At 46.1% G+C, this 16010-nt stretch overlaps 2 protein-coding genes across 2 annotated transcripts in view; one reads left to right on the forward strand and one right to left on the reverse strand.

The window, feature by feature from the left end:
• Positions 1 to 2423, forward strand: part of dpp (decapentaplegic morphogen) — a 169530-nt gene extending 167107 nt beyond the window's left edge. Inside the window, exon 7 of the mRNA XM_050180543.3 lies at positions 1199 to 2423. Coding sequence (XP_050036500.3) covers positions 1222 to 2325 — 1104 coding nt within the window. The 5' untranslated portion in view covers positions 1199 to 1221 and the 3' untranslated portion in view covers positions 2326 to 2423. The remainder of the gene's footprint in view (positions 1 to 1198) is intronic.
• Positions 2424 to 4485: 2062 nt separating this feature from the next.
• LOC126532977 (uncharacterized) overlaps positions 4486 to 16010 on the reverse strand; it is a 259755-nt gene continuing 248230 nt past the window's right edge. The window contains exon 17 of the mRNA XM_072289414.1: positions 4486 to 4856. Coding sequence (XP_072145515.1) covers positions 4584 to 4856 — 273 coding nt within the window. The 3' untranslated portion in view covers positions 4486 to 4583. The remainder of the gene's footprint in view (positions 4857 to 16010) is intronic.

Consider the following 16010-nt stretch of genomic DNA (forward strand, 5'->3'; position numbering starts at 1 on the left):
AATTACGATCAGAAGCCTGCGGCTCGTGCGTACGTATGCTATCTCCTGACGCAATTTAGTTTGAAATTTCATTTCACTAAGCCATAAAGAAAATTAAAAGGGCGCAAAAAGGGAAAAGGCATCACTGAACAGCACAAGCTCTTTAGGTGTTGAGTCTTGTCCATGTCATATTTATCAAAGTGTGGGACGAAATACATGGGCCTTACATCTACTTCTGTGCTACAATATATAAAATAGCGTTTTGTTTAAAAAGTAATTGGAACCAGTGCATTTTCCCGGAAATTTCGATGGCTCCTTTTTCTGGCTATTTTAATTTTCTTTATACCATAAACCAACTTAACGAGCCAGCAGCAAGTCTTACGCGGGCGCGTAACGTTTGCATCTGTTCTTGTTGCGTGGGGGCTGTGCCGTTGACTGGCACAGCGTGTGTTGCCATTATATACGTTACATAGCGCACACTGTCAAAAGGCCCTGGCATATGACCGTAAATAGTACGCAGCACGCACCCATGATGTGGGACGTCCGCAGGACATAGTGGATGTCATTGCAGTCACTGCGTATACTCAGTCCTGAAGCTGCCTGTCTCGCAGGGCAACGACTTGCCGCTGTCGGGTAAAATAACATTGCCGTTGGCTGCACGCGCGTGGCGGTCGCGAAGCTTCGTCGTCGAGCTCCTCCGTTTCCCGAGGCGCAAGCAGACAAGCGCGACGCAATGGCTGTCGCGTTCGCTTGTCGCCTGTACGCGACTTCTCCCCGGTGTTGCCGATACGAGAGCAGCAAATACGCGCCGAATTTAAGTTGCAAATGTTTTGCTGTGAAGAGGAGCATAAAATATTTCTGAAGGTCTCGCAGTATATAGGTTCTTATCCTCGCACATATCGTGACTGATGTACATCCAGTTCCGGCTTTGCGCTATTGGCAAAGACGAGCGATATGTTCGCGCGACAGCCTTTTTCGCCGCCGTCGCGCACAAGATCGCTCTCACGGGGTTTGGGCTTTACAACACTTGGAACACGCAGCAGCAGCAGTCGTGCACGTGTCGCGTCCACTCGGCCGCCAGAACCGCTCGCTTTTTGAGCCGCTGCCCGTAATGTAGACGGACGCAGTCGGCCTCAAAATAATCGCAATAGCGTCCAATTTCACCGAACCTGGCCGTTTTCTCTTTGGGTGAAGCGACAAACGCACGTTCATTTTGCAGGTGCGGCACGAAGCACAGCGACCATGGACCGCACTAAGTGGCTGCTGCTACTGTGGCCGCCTCTCCTATTGCCTCACGGAGTGCAGGCGGGTGGCGATCCATCGCTGGAGCTGGCCAAGGCGCGCCTGCTCCAGGCCTTGGGCCTGGAGTCGGCCCCGCACAGAGGCGGCTCTCGGCTACCCGTGGTGCCAGACCACATGGCCAGGCTGTTCTCCAAGTGGCAAGACAACGAGGGGGCCTTCCTGACCACCGGCGGAGCCGCCGACACCGTCCGCAGTCACGCGCCCTGGGGCCCGGACCGCGAGGCGCAGACCGGCGGAGCCCGCTTCCGCTTCAACGTGAGCGGAGAGCCGGAAGAGAGCCTGCTGGGTGCAGAGCTGCGGCTGTTCCGGCTTCCGGCCGAGCCCTCCTCCGAGTGCCCCGGTGGGCCGGCGCCCGTCGAGCTGGTGCGAGTGTACGAGGTGCTCCGGCCGGCCACGCGCAAGCTGGGCGAGGCGCACCTCAGGCTCCTGGACACGCGTGCCGCGTCGTCGCGTAACAAGGGCTGGCTGGCCCTGGACGTCCTGCCGGCGGTGCGGCGCTGGCTAGCCGGGGAGCCAAACCACGGCCTGTACGTCCAGGTCGTCGACGCCAGGACGGGTGCCTCCAACTCCAGCCGGGTGCTCCTGCGGCGCGAACGCCACAGCGAGCGCTACTGGGCTCCGAGGCGGCCCGTGCTCGTGACGTACTCGGCCGACGGCGCAGCGCCCTCCAAGCGGGTGCGCCGCGGGGCCGGGCGGCGCCGCAAGCAGCCGCAGGGCAAGCAGGGGCGCGACGCGTGCCGCCGCCACTCGCTGCGCATCGAGTTCAGTCACGTGGGCTGGAACGACTGGATCGTGGCGCCGCCCAGCTACGAGGCATACTACTGCCACGGCACGTGCCCGTTCCCGATGCCCGACCACCTGAACAGCACCAACCACGCGATCGTGCAGTCGCTGGTCAACTCGATGCGCGCCAGCAAGGTGCCCGGCGCATGCTGTGTGCCCACCGACCTGTCGCCCGTGTCGCTGCTGTACGTGGACGCGTTCGAGCGCGTCGTGCTCAAAAACTACCAGGACATGGTCGTCGAGGGATGCGGGTGCAGGTGATATGCCGGTGCGTTCTTCCACGTGTCCCTTCTTGTGGCATTTGAAACTGAATCTCGACGGCACTCGTAAAAAATGTGGTGCGAGGCGATCGGCTCGAGACGAGCGACCCAGCTTGCGACACGTGACTGCAGCGTGCCTTCAACTACTGGATTAGGCGACACTGCTGCGCCATCGATCCCTCAAACTCCGAGATTTGCCGAACAGACTCTATAAACCAGAAACTGAAAACCTAGTCGACACCACTACACCTTGTGAAGACACGTCTTTCGGGACTGTGTGTGCAAGTCAAGCCTGCGCCACAGCTACTCATTAAGACTTCCCCACAAAGACAACATGTTAAGTGTCAAGTGATGCTAATGTGCCTTTGAAAGACAATTCAATGTGCTACCAACTATACTACTGTCCCTGTGAGAATAGGTTTTTGGGACCGCAAGTTGAAACCAATCGATGCTGCTGTCATATAAGATGAGATAAAAAAAAATGTGTATAGAAATCTGGTCAGTGACCAGACTGCTGGCTTGTATAGCAGCTGTGCTAAGCATGAGTGTATGCTTCATAGTACTTACAACTAAGGCATGCTCTGGACAGTGCTTGCCTGATTGCTTCATACAACAGATCACGATTACTTGATTGGGCATGCTTGAGCAGGTCCTCTATGTCCTTCACATTGACAAAATGGTACATAAGATAGTAGTAGTAGTATCACAAATATTGCGAGGACCAAGCTTTTGAATTACATTGCCTTAGCAATGCTTTCTTGTCGACCTGAGCAACTTTAGGTGAAGAGGAAGTGCTCAATGCACAAGCACTCCCAGCATAAATTCTGAATGTGACTGCATGCTCACCTGTTCAGATGTGCCATGCTTTGAACTTGTTTTGCTATGTTAGTGACGGCATATGAGACAAGTGGCAGTGAAAAATGGCAGACTTTATTTTTGTATTTTCTCATTATTTTTGTTGTGCAGTGAACTGCACAGTCTGTTGGGGTGTTCAGAAGGAATCTCAAAAGAGCTTGTTGCTTTGACGTAATTGTTCTACGGAAACCCGCAAGGTGGAGAGAATTAATTAATTAAGGGAAAATCAGACATCCACCGATTCATAGCAATTGCTACAAAGGAAACCCATACGGGTTCCTTGAAAGAAAAGCCTCGCGGTTGAAGAAAAGTTCGTCCTGGTCCGGGACTCGAACCCAGGACCACTGCCTTTCCAGGGCAGCCGCTCTATCATCTAAGCTAACCAGGCGGCTAGCAGATGGCAGGGCGAAGTCAAATTTGTCAACAACTCGAAGAAAAGGCAAGAGTTTGACGTAATAGTTTTGTGGAAACCTGCAAAGTGAAGAGAAGCAATTAAGTAAGGGAAAACCAGACATCCACCCATTCGTAGCAATTGCTACAAAGGGACTCATATTCGAGTGACCCGTACAAAGAGACCCATATTCGAGATAGCCGTATGGATTCCTTTGTAGCAATTGCTATGAATGGGTGGATGTCTGATTTTTCCTTAATTAATTTGCTTGTTGCTTATTAGCAGAAATATTTTTTTAAATTTAAAAACCAGTATCAATCTAATGTTTCGCTTGTGTACACTGTATTACTAGTTTACCTTGTGCCATGTGCAAATCATAGTGATGAAGCTCTTCTGTGAATTACCTGATGCAAAACTTGTGTGTCAATAAAAGAAAAACACAAAAGTGCACATACATATTTGATTATTTCAATTTTTGCTTTTGAGTGGATCGTACAATCAGCATGCTAACTCTTGCAATATTGTGAGAGACACAAAGCCTCTAAGACACCAACAAGAGTCTTGACGAAACTGTGCTTGTTCTTGTAGTCATTCATAGGTACCGATGCACAGAGAAGTCTATATGAAATGTGGTGCGCATAATTTCGACCCCAAACTTCCAAATGAGCTTAGTTTCATGTAGTGAAGCAAATGGTGCACCACATGACACAACATTTTCTTGAACAATATTAACTATCAGCACGCATAAGCATCCAACTGGTATTTGTGCAGCAATCATTGTTTCAACATTGGAAAGGAGTTCCCTTACACAGTGGCACCCCCTGTACACAAAGCCAGCCACAGAAGGCAGGTGGTTCAAGTAAAGTGTGAAGGCCACATGTTTTTGTGAGCAGTCAAAGGCTAGCTGACACAACATACAAAAATAACATATATTCTAAGAAAGAGTCATCGTGTAGTGGACTGAGGCAATATTTCCAAATGGAGTGCAGAGAAAGCACCACAGTTCGCTAAGCTCAGCTCAGCATTTCTTGGAGGAATGCAGTAGAGTTGGTGGCACTGCTCCTGGAATCCTCGGGGGCCAGCGTCACTGGGGCTAGAGTTGGAAGGGACTCCGACATTGGTTGCAGCAAAAGGTGTGGTGTATTGGTGGCTGCTGCTTTGGGAGCAGCTTTGATTGCTGGCAGCCGGGAAACGGTTCCTAAAGCCATGGCCTCCACGGGCAAGCGCACCTCTTTCTGAGGCTCGGACTCCTCCTGCAGGAACTTGACAAACAGCGCCGAAAAGGACTGCAAGGAAGAAAGAATAAGTTACAACGCTTGACTAATTCGTCCATTCATAGGGTCCAAAGCAACACTTGTATGCTATGAGGCATTCATTTCCACCACCCGGGGTTTTTTCATGTGCCCCTGGTAGCATACACGAGTGTCTTTACGGCAGCTGCAGCCAGAAATTTAGCACCAGAATCATAGGCGCTGACTACGGGAGGGGGGGGGAGGCTCCGGGGCCCGAGCCCCCCTCCGCCTCCCCTCTCCCACACATACACTTCAAATGTCATCACCAGAGTTTTGTCACTCACATCATTTGAGGTTTCTTTTGACTGGCCTCAACCTTCTCACTTAAAATTTTATTGCGGCTAATAGCTTACTGCATCAATGTTGACGCGAATGTGCACAGGTTTCAATTCATACTTTCACTTTATTTCTGCAAATCGTGGCAATAGGAGTATAAGCGCAATAGAATCACTAGCTGCGGCTGCCTCATCCATATTTTCTCACTTCAACATTGTTTTAAACTTCCACTGTAAACACACTGCACATACACAATACATTTAAATATACACACAGGACGAAGTTTATTATACTTTTGAAGATAATTAACGAGATAGCCAATTAAAAATTACTTCTAAAAGTACGGATAGCCTATGCCTAGAGAATGCATAGGTTGCTGTATGTTCACCTCACTTCAAAATGCTTTGCATGCTTTTTTGACCCTGAAAAGAACCTAACTTCAGTGACCCTTTAGGTAGAACCTTTTATCAAAGGGGTGTGAAATGCACGTGAATGATATGTGTCTCATTATTGCTTCTCTTTCCAGTAAGCAATGCTAATGACTAATGAAAGAAAACTCTTCTAATAATTTACATTTATTAGGAATGGATACATTGTCATTTGCAAGCAGAGGTCATAAATATATAGAGGGTGTCCCAATTAGGTCTCATGCACCAAGGTTTAAAAAAGAAAAGCAATGCGTTACTCAAAGAACACCTAGTACAGATTGTTTCCGGTACAGTGGAGTAGCTGCCAGCGATTTTTTCATTACTTATAATTCATTAGGCAATTGTAATTAATTATCTAACTTGAGACATACTATCCTAATGATCGAAGCATCAATGAGGCATTTGTAGGCACAGCCACGAGACATCTAACTGCGGTATTTTCAGCGACGTACTAATTGCGTACTAACTTTTTCCAATTGATAAATAAACCTCGTGAAATATGAAAATACCATGTGACTGTGCTCCCAGCTGCATCATAACGCAGCGTCCTCGAACAAGCTCCTTCCGAGTTAGCCAGAATTAAATAAAAGAAATAAAGAAAAACATCGTGATTGAGCTAGTCCTTTATCTGCCGTGCCCTGGCTAAAGTAACACGCCGATTTAGTGTTGGGAATAAGCTGTGATAGCTGTTGTCTCAGTATAGACAAAGTGCACGGATATTTTCTTTTTTTTTTTTTCGCACAAGGCCTACCACCACAAAAGTGAAATGACATCAGTAAAAAGGTTTAAAAGTGCGTTTTGTTCCATCCCAGTCGCTGTCTTTCTCTAATGAGCAGAAAGTAAAAATTATCCTTGCCTTGGGAGCTACAAATGGCAACAAGAGGAAGGTTGCATATGTATATCATGCAGTAATGGAAGTGTGGCGGTAGATCAAACGCATTGACTATCGTCAGAAATTGAGACAAACCAGCAGCTTCCGGAAACAGCAGCGGAGGATTCCATCCTTGAGTTCTAGCCTATGCACGGATGTTCTACCTTTTATGGCCTCAAACCCTCATGCTAGCTTGCGCGACGTGGCCGCCCAGGTACCAATTTCCAAGTCATCAGTTTGGAGGATTCTAAATGACTCTGCATTTCACCCGTACCACCTTACGCTGCACCAATGCTTAGAAGATAGGGACCTGCAGAATTGTCTAGATTTCTTGAATTGGGTCCTCACAAAAGCTGATGAGTCACGGGGTTTTTTGAGCAACATCATGTGCACAGATGAAGCCAATTTTCTCAGAAACGCCTAGGTAAATTTGCATAATGCACACTACTGGAGTGATTACGATGCACACTGGATAAAGCGCAAGAGCCACCAGTACCAGTGGTCGCTCAATGTGGAGTGTGAAATTTACGGCGGTGCTATAATTGGTCCCATCTTCTTCGAAGGCAACACTGATTGGACAGCGTTACATGGACGAAATCCTTGAAGGAGTGATGGATGCGTTTCTCAGTGAAGTCCCGCTGTCACGTCTTCCACTTCTGTGGTACCAATAAGGTGGGACACCAGCACGCAACAGTAGCTGAGCAGGAAACTGGCTGGATGCCACTTTTCATGCGCAACAGATTGGAAGGCACATGCCTGTAAATTGGCCGGCTAAGTCACCTGACCTCTCTCCACTCAATTTCTTTCTTTGGGGTTATGTGAAAGATCTTGCTTACATGATCGAGACGGACGTCAGATGAGATCAAGGCAAGGATAACAGATGTCTGCTATAGAATTACACTGTCAGTCATCAAGAAAGCCACAGAAGATGTGATAAAGTGGACTCAGCACTGCGTAGCTGCAGAAGGAGGCCTATTCGAACACATCCTCTAGGCAGCAGCTGGTGTTAATGGCGCTTACGAATTCATAGATAATAAGGGCACACTGAAATCTGATGACTTAAAATGCACAAGCATTTCTATCCTTACCCTGCAGAAAAACCATCCCTCTGTCCGTCCTGTAAGACGTTCGCTTTCAACATAGCACCCACAGCAGCGAGTGAATTCACCTGCGTGCGTGCTGCCTCTCGCTTCAACGCCAACGAAGCAGCAAGAACACAGTGCTCATGGAGCTCTCAGCAGATTCCACACTATGCTGGATTTGCAGATTGCTTTTAAGACATGGGCCACGGTGCCGCACCAGACATAGCTGCCGCTGGGGCATGGTTGACCACGGTTCAGTGTAGCTAATAAATGTTGCATATATTTCCTTCATTTGCTACATCTCCGTGGTCATTTCATCCTACATCCACATCTGCTGCAGGCGATCTATAATACCAATGAACATTGCTTCTATTGCCTGTTCTGTCTCGTCTCGTGTAGGCCTCACTTCACAGCTCGGTGTTGCAACCGCGCTTCTCCGTTTCACGGTTCTTCCGTGGTTGCTCTCACAACTATACGGAACACCACTTCAGTACTATGAAATGCTTACACATCATTCAGATAAATTCCAGGGAAAACTCTGTGTGGCCTTTCTTCTTTTTTCAGACGTCCCGACTGCCAATTCGGCTCATTTAGAAGTCGCATATTTTCTTGCTTGAACGCATCGGTATTGCCTTTTCTCTACACGTTGAACACTTCCCGGTCTGCTTATTTCGCTTTTATTTTTTGCCACGAACTTTCTTTTGAAGCACGTATACACTCTAATGAAAAATAAAACCATCACTTTAATTTGTCTTTCGTCCGAAGAAAGTTCTGGCGCAATGTATAGCTGCGTGTGCACTCTTTTGATGTGATGCAAGCAAAGCCGGGATTTTGAAACATTCTATGCCTATTACATTGCTTTTCACATTTCATGCGATCTCAGAGCGGCGCTTTGGCCGCATAATCAAGGGGCTTTTGTTATCAATGCAATCAGTCGGCCTCGAGAGACGGATAATAAGTGTGATGTAGAAATGAGAGGAAGGAGTAGCTGCGAAGCCGCAAAACCTGCTGTTGGCGCTCCTTCTGTACCATTATCAAGGTGACATGCTGTCTCTTCGGGTTTGCGACATGCAAAGCAGTTTCTTTCAATAGGCTTATTTGAGGGCACTGCTTTATGATGTGGGTGGGAGTGGAGTCACGTGCTATTTTTCATTTTTTGTGGGGTTTCTTCACTAGTCGGAAAAAATTGTACGCAATTAATACATCGCTGAAAACATCGCAGTTAGCTGATCAATTATAATTACCTAATTAAATATCAGTAATGAAAAAATTACTGGTGGCTACTCAACTGTACTGGAAACTATCCATTGTTTTTTTTTTCGAGTAATGGAACTGCTCTTTTTTTGAAGTCTTGGTGCATGGTAGTTGGGGCACCCTGTATAATCAACTCTGTAACAGAAGTCAGAACAGCAGTCATGTGCAGCAGCACTTGTACTCAGACTCACAGCAAAATAAAGTTTCCCTGGAAAGGTGAAGCAGTATTAGTGATAGAGAGGTATAAAACAATTTCACAAAGTAAGATTACACCACCGAGAGATGCCAGGTCCTTGGTGGTGCGAGAGGACTTGGGCTGTGAAATTGAATTGTCTCCTACTATGAAGTCTTGTATATACTCATATAAGGCTGCCAATGTTGCAAACTTCTCAAGTAATAAAATCCCCTTGACCTGTGCACATGTTAATGCTTACCAAGTCATAGAGCTGTACAACAGTGAATGAAAGTTCACTCTTCCCCTGCCACAATTTTTTGTCATGGTTCTGAGCACAACCTACTCACTCCCGTGTACCAGTATTCTACAATGAGAATTGGGACCACTTCATTTTCCCACATGCTTTCGGAAATACAGTAGAACCCATTTATAACAATACCGGAGTTAACAATATATTGGTTATAACAATATATTGGTTATAACAATGAGAAGCTGCTGCATGTCAACTTTTGTATGTGTTCCATGGTGAAACAATCCGCTTACTACAATGCCCCGATGCTGCATTATCGGTTATAACGATAAAATCTGGCCGCTTGGTGTCCGAGCCGAAAGGTAGAGAAATGCGAAATCCTTGAAAAGAAACAAAAAAGGAAACGAGAAATTCCGAGCCGCTCGAAGATGGCGGGCCACTGCTCCAACAGCCCCCCGCGCACTAGTTTTTCAGCCATCTCCCAAGCCTCTCTCCTGTTGCCCTTCCACCCTTCCAAACACGAATGGGCCGCACCCATAGCTCTAAGCCGCCCCACCCTCCGAAACACGAATGAACCGCGTCAACTCGCAGGTTGCTCGCATGCTTCAAGCTGGCTCCTCATTCAGAGCAGTTCTGTAAACAGTCCAATTGCTCGCGTTCGTCTTTGCTGGTTGCATCGAAATCATTCCTGGCCCTGCGGTTTCTCGTTTGACCAACAGTTGGTTTGACTTACCGCCGAAAGGGAAGATGGCTGATCCGCCTGCTAATCATCGGCAAAGAATGATGTTGCCGGTGAAAAGAAAGTAATCGGCTGTAGATTTGGAAACCAAGCGCTTCTAACCGATGAGGTGATCGTTGCGACTGTGCTTGCATCAGATTGCGATGGCAACGACGGAAGCGATGACGTGGTAGGGCAGGCTGCCTCAATGTCCTCGCACGAGGCCCGGCAGATGATTCAGTCCGTCCGGGGCTTCGTTTTTGCGAGGAACCTTCCGCTGCACTACGTGGAGCACTTGGATGCCTTGGAGGATGTAGGCAAGCTTTGTGTAAAGCATGCAAGGCTGACGGACATAGGGTTTTCTCGTGCAAGCCAGTGAGAAGTGTGTGGCGAGATGCTTATGGCGATCTCGCCTCAGCGTTTCTTCTGGATTTCTAAAGCTGACAGGCTGCTGCAGCAGCCTTCTTGCATCTTTAAAAGGCTCCTTTTGGGGCTACCAGAGCAATGCCTCGGCGGTGCTTGCATATCGCGTGCCACCTGTGACCCCTTTTTGTAGTTATGGCAGTGCCAGTCTAATGTTGACAGCTGCAGCTTGTTACACGCAATCAGAGCTCTCAGGAAGCAGTTAAACGAGTGAACACAATCAGCAGCTGGATGGAGCAAGGTGCTGGGGAGGGGCACTGACCTCCCTGCTATTATAGTTTTCTCACATCAACTCTGCCATCCCCCTATTTTGATTTTTTCATGCAACTGGGTTAAAACAATTATCGGTTAAAACAACGGAATTTTCATGGCACTTGAATTTTGTTATAAGTGGGTTCGACAGTATTACTTTTTCCAATACTTGCAAACAGCTTCAAGAACGAAAAAACATAGCGAAAAATTTTGGCAGCAGTATGTGCCTGCAATCTGGTATCTTGCTGGCTTATCATGTTCAACTGACAAATTTAGCTGTCCTGTACGGCTTCTCTACAACATGCCGCATACCACCATGAAGCCAGGCCTATAGGCAAAATTTTTTTTGCCACAGAGCTGCACAAGGTAAAATTCCCGTCTGAGTAAGCTCCACATTGCCTGTACCATGCCTGTACCAGCGAAAGTGACTAAACAGAGAACATAAGATCATTTCTGTTGCTTTCAATAAAGATTGCAGTATATTCATAAGCAGTCATTTGTGCGCATGAACATGCAGGCTATCTTCCCCATTTTCTTGGGTCTTGAAACTATATGCAGGCGGTAAATGATCTTATTTATTTCACAACACTGGAGGCCATGACAGGCCCAAAAATGGGTGCAAAATTAAGACACAATTACTATAAATTGGGATTACAAATGAATAACGCCATCAACAATCAAAATGGATTACATCCCAACAAATATAATATGTACTTGGTAACAAGCAAACTAGAAAACTAAAGCAATTTTTCCAGTGCCATATGAAAATCAGCCTCTTCAAAAATGGATTTAGGAAGAGTGTTCCAGTCAGAAATTGCCTGTGGAAAGAAACTGCATTTAAATGCATTAGTTTTAGCAAATATTGGTTTCAGTGCATGGTCATGATTCTCTCGAGCCTTTCTGGTGTCTAAGGATTTTACATATGAACGTATGGACATGTCAAATTTACCTATCAACATGTTATGCATGAACACTATCTGAGCATATTTTCGATGCGCCTGTAATGCTGTAATCCCTTGTTTTTGCATAAGTTCAGTAGGGGAGTCACACCTTTTATACTTACAAAAATGAATCTGATAGCCTTTCTTTGCAACATCTCAAGTTTATATATATCCTGCTTAGTTTCAGGATCCCAAATTTAGGAAGCATATTCTATTTTGCACCTTATGTAAGTATTGTACGCTAGTAATTTTAGGTTTGCTGGAGCTTTGTTTAGTTTCCTTCTTAGGAAACACAACTTTTTAATTGCTGATGCACATATATCTGAAGCATGACCTGACCAGGATAAGTTAGAAGTGTAACGCCTAAATACTTATAGCTAGTAACCTGTGCTATTTCTTGGTTACAAAGAGTATAGGAATAAGAATTAGGTTGTAATTTATGTGCAACTATTAATAAGACTGTTTTTTTGCATGTTAATTTCCATATCCCAAGTTCAACACCACTGCTCAACCTTCAACAATTGGTCCTGTAAAACAGCATGATCACCCTCACACAATACCGCCTTACATATAGTGCAACCACCAGGAAAAAGTTTTATACACACCGTATCGGATAAACGAATTCTAGAAGAGTTGACTGTCGGGCTAGTTGGTCGTCCATATTTGAAGTAGTGGCTTAGCGCGAATAAAACCACGGAAACAAGAAAGACGGACAAGGACAAGCACTTGTCCTTGTTCGTCTTTCTTGTTTCCGTGGTTTTATTCGCGCTAAGCCACTACTTCAAATATGTATCAGGCAAAAATTCAATGATATCATTCACATAAACTAGAAAAAGCAAGGGCCCGAGCACACTGCACTGAGGCCCACCAGAAGAAACAGGGAGCACATCAGACGCACACTCATCCACTAGAACAAATTGTTTTCTGCTATGCAAGTATGCTACAACCCATTTCACTAAGTAGGAGGGAAGGTCGGTTGAATTCAGCTTACATATTAGTTTCGCATGCGGCACCTTGTCAAACGCCTTGCTAAAGTCTATAGAGAATGCATCTATTTGCGCCGAGTGGTCCAATGTCATTATAAAGTCATGTGCAGTGGTGAGTAGCCGAGTCGTAGTAGATCTTCCCTTGGTAAATCCGTGTTGATGAGGAGACAAAACTTTACTGCATATCATACTGACCGTAAATAAAGACGGGGACAGCGGAAGAGAACTCAAAAACGACACGGTCGGCAACGTTCAACTTGAAATATCTACTTGTTCTAAACTTATGGAACACGTCGTAGCTGACTATATAAGGTCTTTCTTGTCTAGCAATAAAGTTTTGCTTCAGAAAAACTTCAGTTTGGCCTAGTTGGTGTTTACTGCATATCACATTGACCGCAAATAATGGCGGGGAACATGGGCCTATAATTTGCTATCTTAAGCTTGTCACATTTCTTAAGAATTGGCACAACTCGTGCTATCTTCCAGTCATCAGGAAGCTCACTAGTGGTTAAAGAAAGCTGGAAAAGATTTGCCAAGTAGTCTGCAATCTGCACTGCAAAGCATTTGAAGAATGCAGTAGGGATGCCATCTTTATCCATGCTATTTCTCACGTTCAATTTACATAGCATAGACAGAACCCCCTCACTAGTTATCACTGGTACATCTGTCATGAAAAGTTCTTTGTGTATGCTGTGGTTGTCATAGGGGAAAAAATCCCAAGAAAATATACACATTAAATGCACAAGCTATATCAGCCGCGTTTTCGATAAGCTGATCATTTACTGAAATATTTTAGTTAGACTCATTTGTCTTTCCAATGTAACGCCAAAATTTTGGTAGATCAGCTCTAAGAAATTCTGGAAGAGAAACTGCGAATTATGCTTTGCTTGTTGCACCTTAGTTGCCAATTCATTCCTCAGTTCCATGAAAGTACTCTTACACACATTTTGTTTCTTTGTCATTCGTTTTAGTTTACGTTTACTGTGGGTGATTTCATAGCTAACCCACGGATTTTTGCAATTTTTAGTAACCCTTCTCATAGGTACAAAGTTCTCAATATAGAATGATGCTACTTGTTTAAGATTACACCATAGGTCATGAAAATCCTTAAAATGAGCATCAATAACTAGTGTTTTCTCTAAATAGTCAATAATTGAGGTATCATCACTTTGTTCAAAATCTCTACGATTTGTCGCACTAGACTGACTACATCTTGCGTCGCTGGGACACGACCAGGTGAAAATAACAATTTATGGCCTGAAATACCAGGTTCCACAGTAATAGTACATTTAGAAAAAAAATTCAGATTCACTAACAAAAAAAAGGTTCAAGAGTGCTTGCTCTCAAGTGAAATCACATACAATTTGTTCAACATTCAAAGTAAGCTTCATAACAATAGTAACATCTGCTTTAGCGCACTTACCATACGCCAAATTTGGTTGAAGTCTCCTGTTATTATGATATGTACTTGATATGACATGTACTTGTCTTTATCGGGCGACATGTTTCACCGCCTAACAAATGTTATCGCACAGCGCAGGACGCGCCTGCATGTATCGGAAGTTTCTGGAATGTTATCGATGGTTCCAACCGCTGTCTGTGACCGAACCTTGTGTAATCTGATTGCACGTGTGCGCTACGCGAATAATGTAGAACTTTGTAGAATGCACGCGGGTCCCAGCGATTACTCTGGAACATTCGACGACTGATGTATAAAAGTCGACGCACTTGACCCGCTCACCAGATTTTCGCCTATCACCGACTGTGTTTGCCGCTCTCGTTGCGCTTTAAGTGTAGCCTGTTTTGTGGGCACAGGTTTGCCCAATAAAAGCTAGTTTTGTCTTTCACAGTATTGCTATTGTGTTCTTTAATGTCGCTACCACGTGACATCTGGTAGAGGTGTTGGGTGCAGAATCCTCTCAGATTCTGCCGCATCTACCCTGATGACCGTAGTTCCCGAACCAGACTTCAACATAAATCTAAGTCTCCCCATGATTAAGCAACAAAAACTCAGAAGCTTACTTCGACGATACAAGGAGTGCTTTTCGACGTCATCAAGTATTTGACAAACACCAGTCGCAAAGCATCGCATAATAACTGAAGAGTGTGCTCGACCACTCCGCCAGAGCTCTTATCGAGTTTCTACGCGAGAACGTGAGGCTATAAGGCACTAAGTCGACGAAATGCTGCGCGACAACATCATCCAGATGTCAAAAAGCCAGTGGGCATCACCTGTAGTCTTGGAGAAGAAAAAGGATGGAACCCTACGTTTTGCGTCGATTATCGTCGTCTGAACAAGATCACGAAGAAGGACGTATACCCCCTCCCACAAATAGACGACGCATTGGATCGGCTCTGCAACGCTAAATACTTCTCGTCGATGGACCTAAAGTCTGGCTATTGGTAAATAGAAGTCGACGAGAGAGATCGCAAAAAGACCGCCTTCATCACGCCAGACGGCCTCTACGAGTTCAAGGTCATGCCATTGGGACTGTGCTTGGCGCCTGCTACGTTTCAGCGTGTCATGGACACGGTGTTAGCAGGATTGAAGTGGCAGACGTGTCTTGTTTATTTGGATGACATCGTTGTCTTCGCCGGAAATTTCGACGATCACCTTAGGCGGCTTGCGACAGTACTAGAGGCCATCAAGTCATCAGGGTTCACTCTGAAGCCGGAAAAGTGCCGCTTCGCTTACGATGAGCTTCTATTCCTAGGCCACATCATCAGCAAATCTGGAGTATACCCCGACCCGCAGAAGTTCCCGCAGCCAATTGACAAGAAGGCAGTGCGCAAATTCCTTGGCATGTGTGCCTACTATAGGCGCTTTGTCAAGGACGTTTCACGCATTGCGGAGCCGCTAACACATCTAACCAAATGTGATGTCGAGTTCAAGTGGGAAACGCTGCAGGCCGACGCATTTCAAGAACTCAAACAACGCATGCAGTCGCCGCCGGTACTTGCACACTTCGACGAGGACGCCGATACCGAAATCCACACTGACGCCAGTAGCCTAGGCCTCGGTGCCGTCCTAGTCCAGAGGAAAAACGGACTTGAACGGGTGGTATCTTATGCTAGCCGGTTGCTGTCAAAAGTGGAAGGCAATTATTCTACGACTGAAAAGGAATGTCTCACCATCATTTGGGCTACAGCAAAATTCCGCCCTTACCTCTATGGCAGGCCATTCAAAGTCGTCAGCGACCATCACGCATTGTGTTGGCTAGCTAACTTAAAGGACCCTTCAGGACGGCTGGCGTGGTGGAGCCTCAGACTGCAAGAATATGACGTCGCCGTAATATGCAAGTCCGGAAGAAAACACTCTGACGCCGACTGCTTATCACGTGCCCCCATCGATCCCCTGCCGCAAGACGACGACCCTTTCCTTGGAATAATAAGCGCGGAAGGCTTCACTAAACAGCAGCGAGCAGATCCGGAGCTAAAAGGCCTCGTCGAGTATTTGGAACGGAACACCGACGTTGTCCCTAGGACATTTAA

Source organism: Dermacentor andersoni, chromosome 7, assembly GCF_023375885.2.
Source record: "Dermacentor andersoni chromosome 7, qqDerAnde1_hic_scaffold, whole genome shotgun sequence".
NCBI lineage: Eukaryota > Metazoa > Arthropoda > Arachnida > Ixodida > Ixodidae > Dermacentor > Dermacentor andersoni.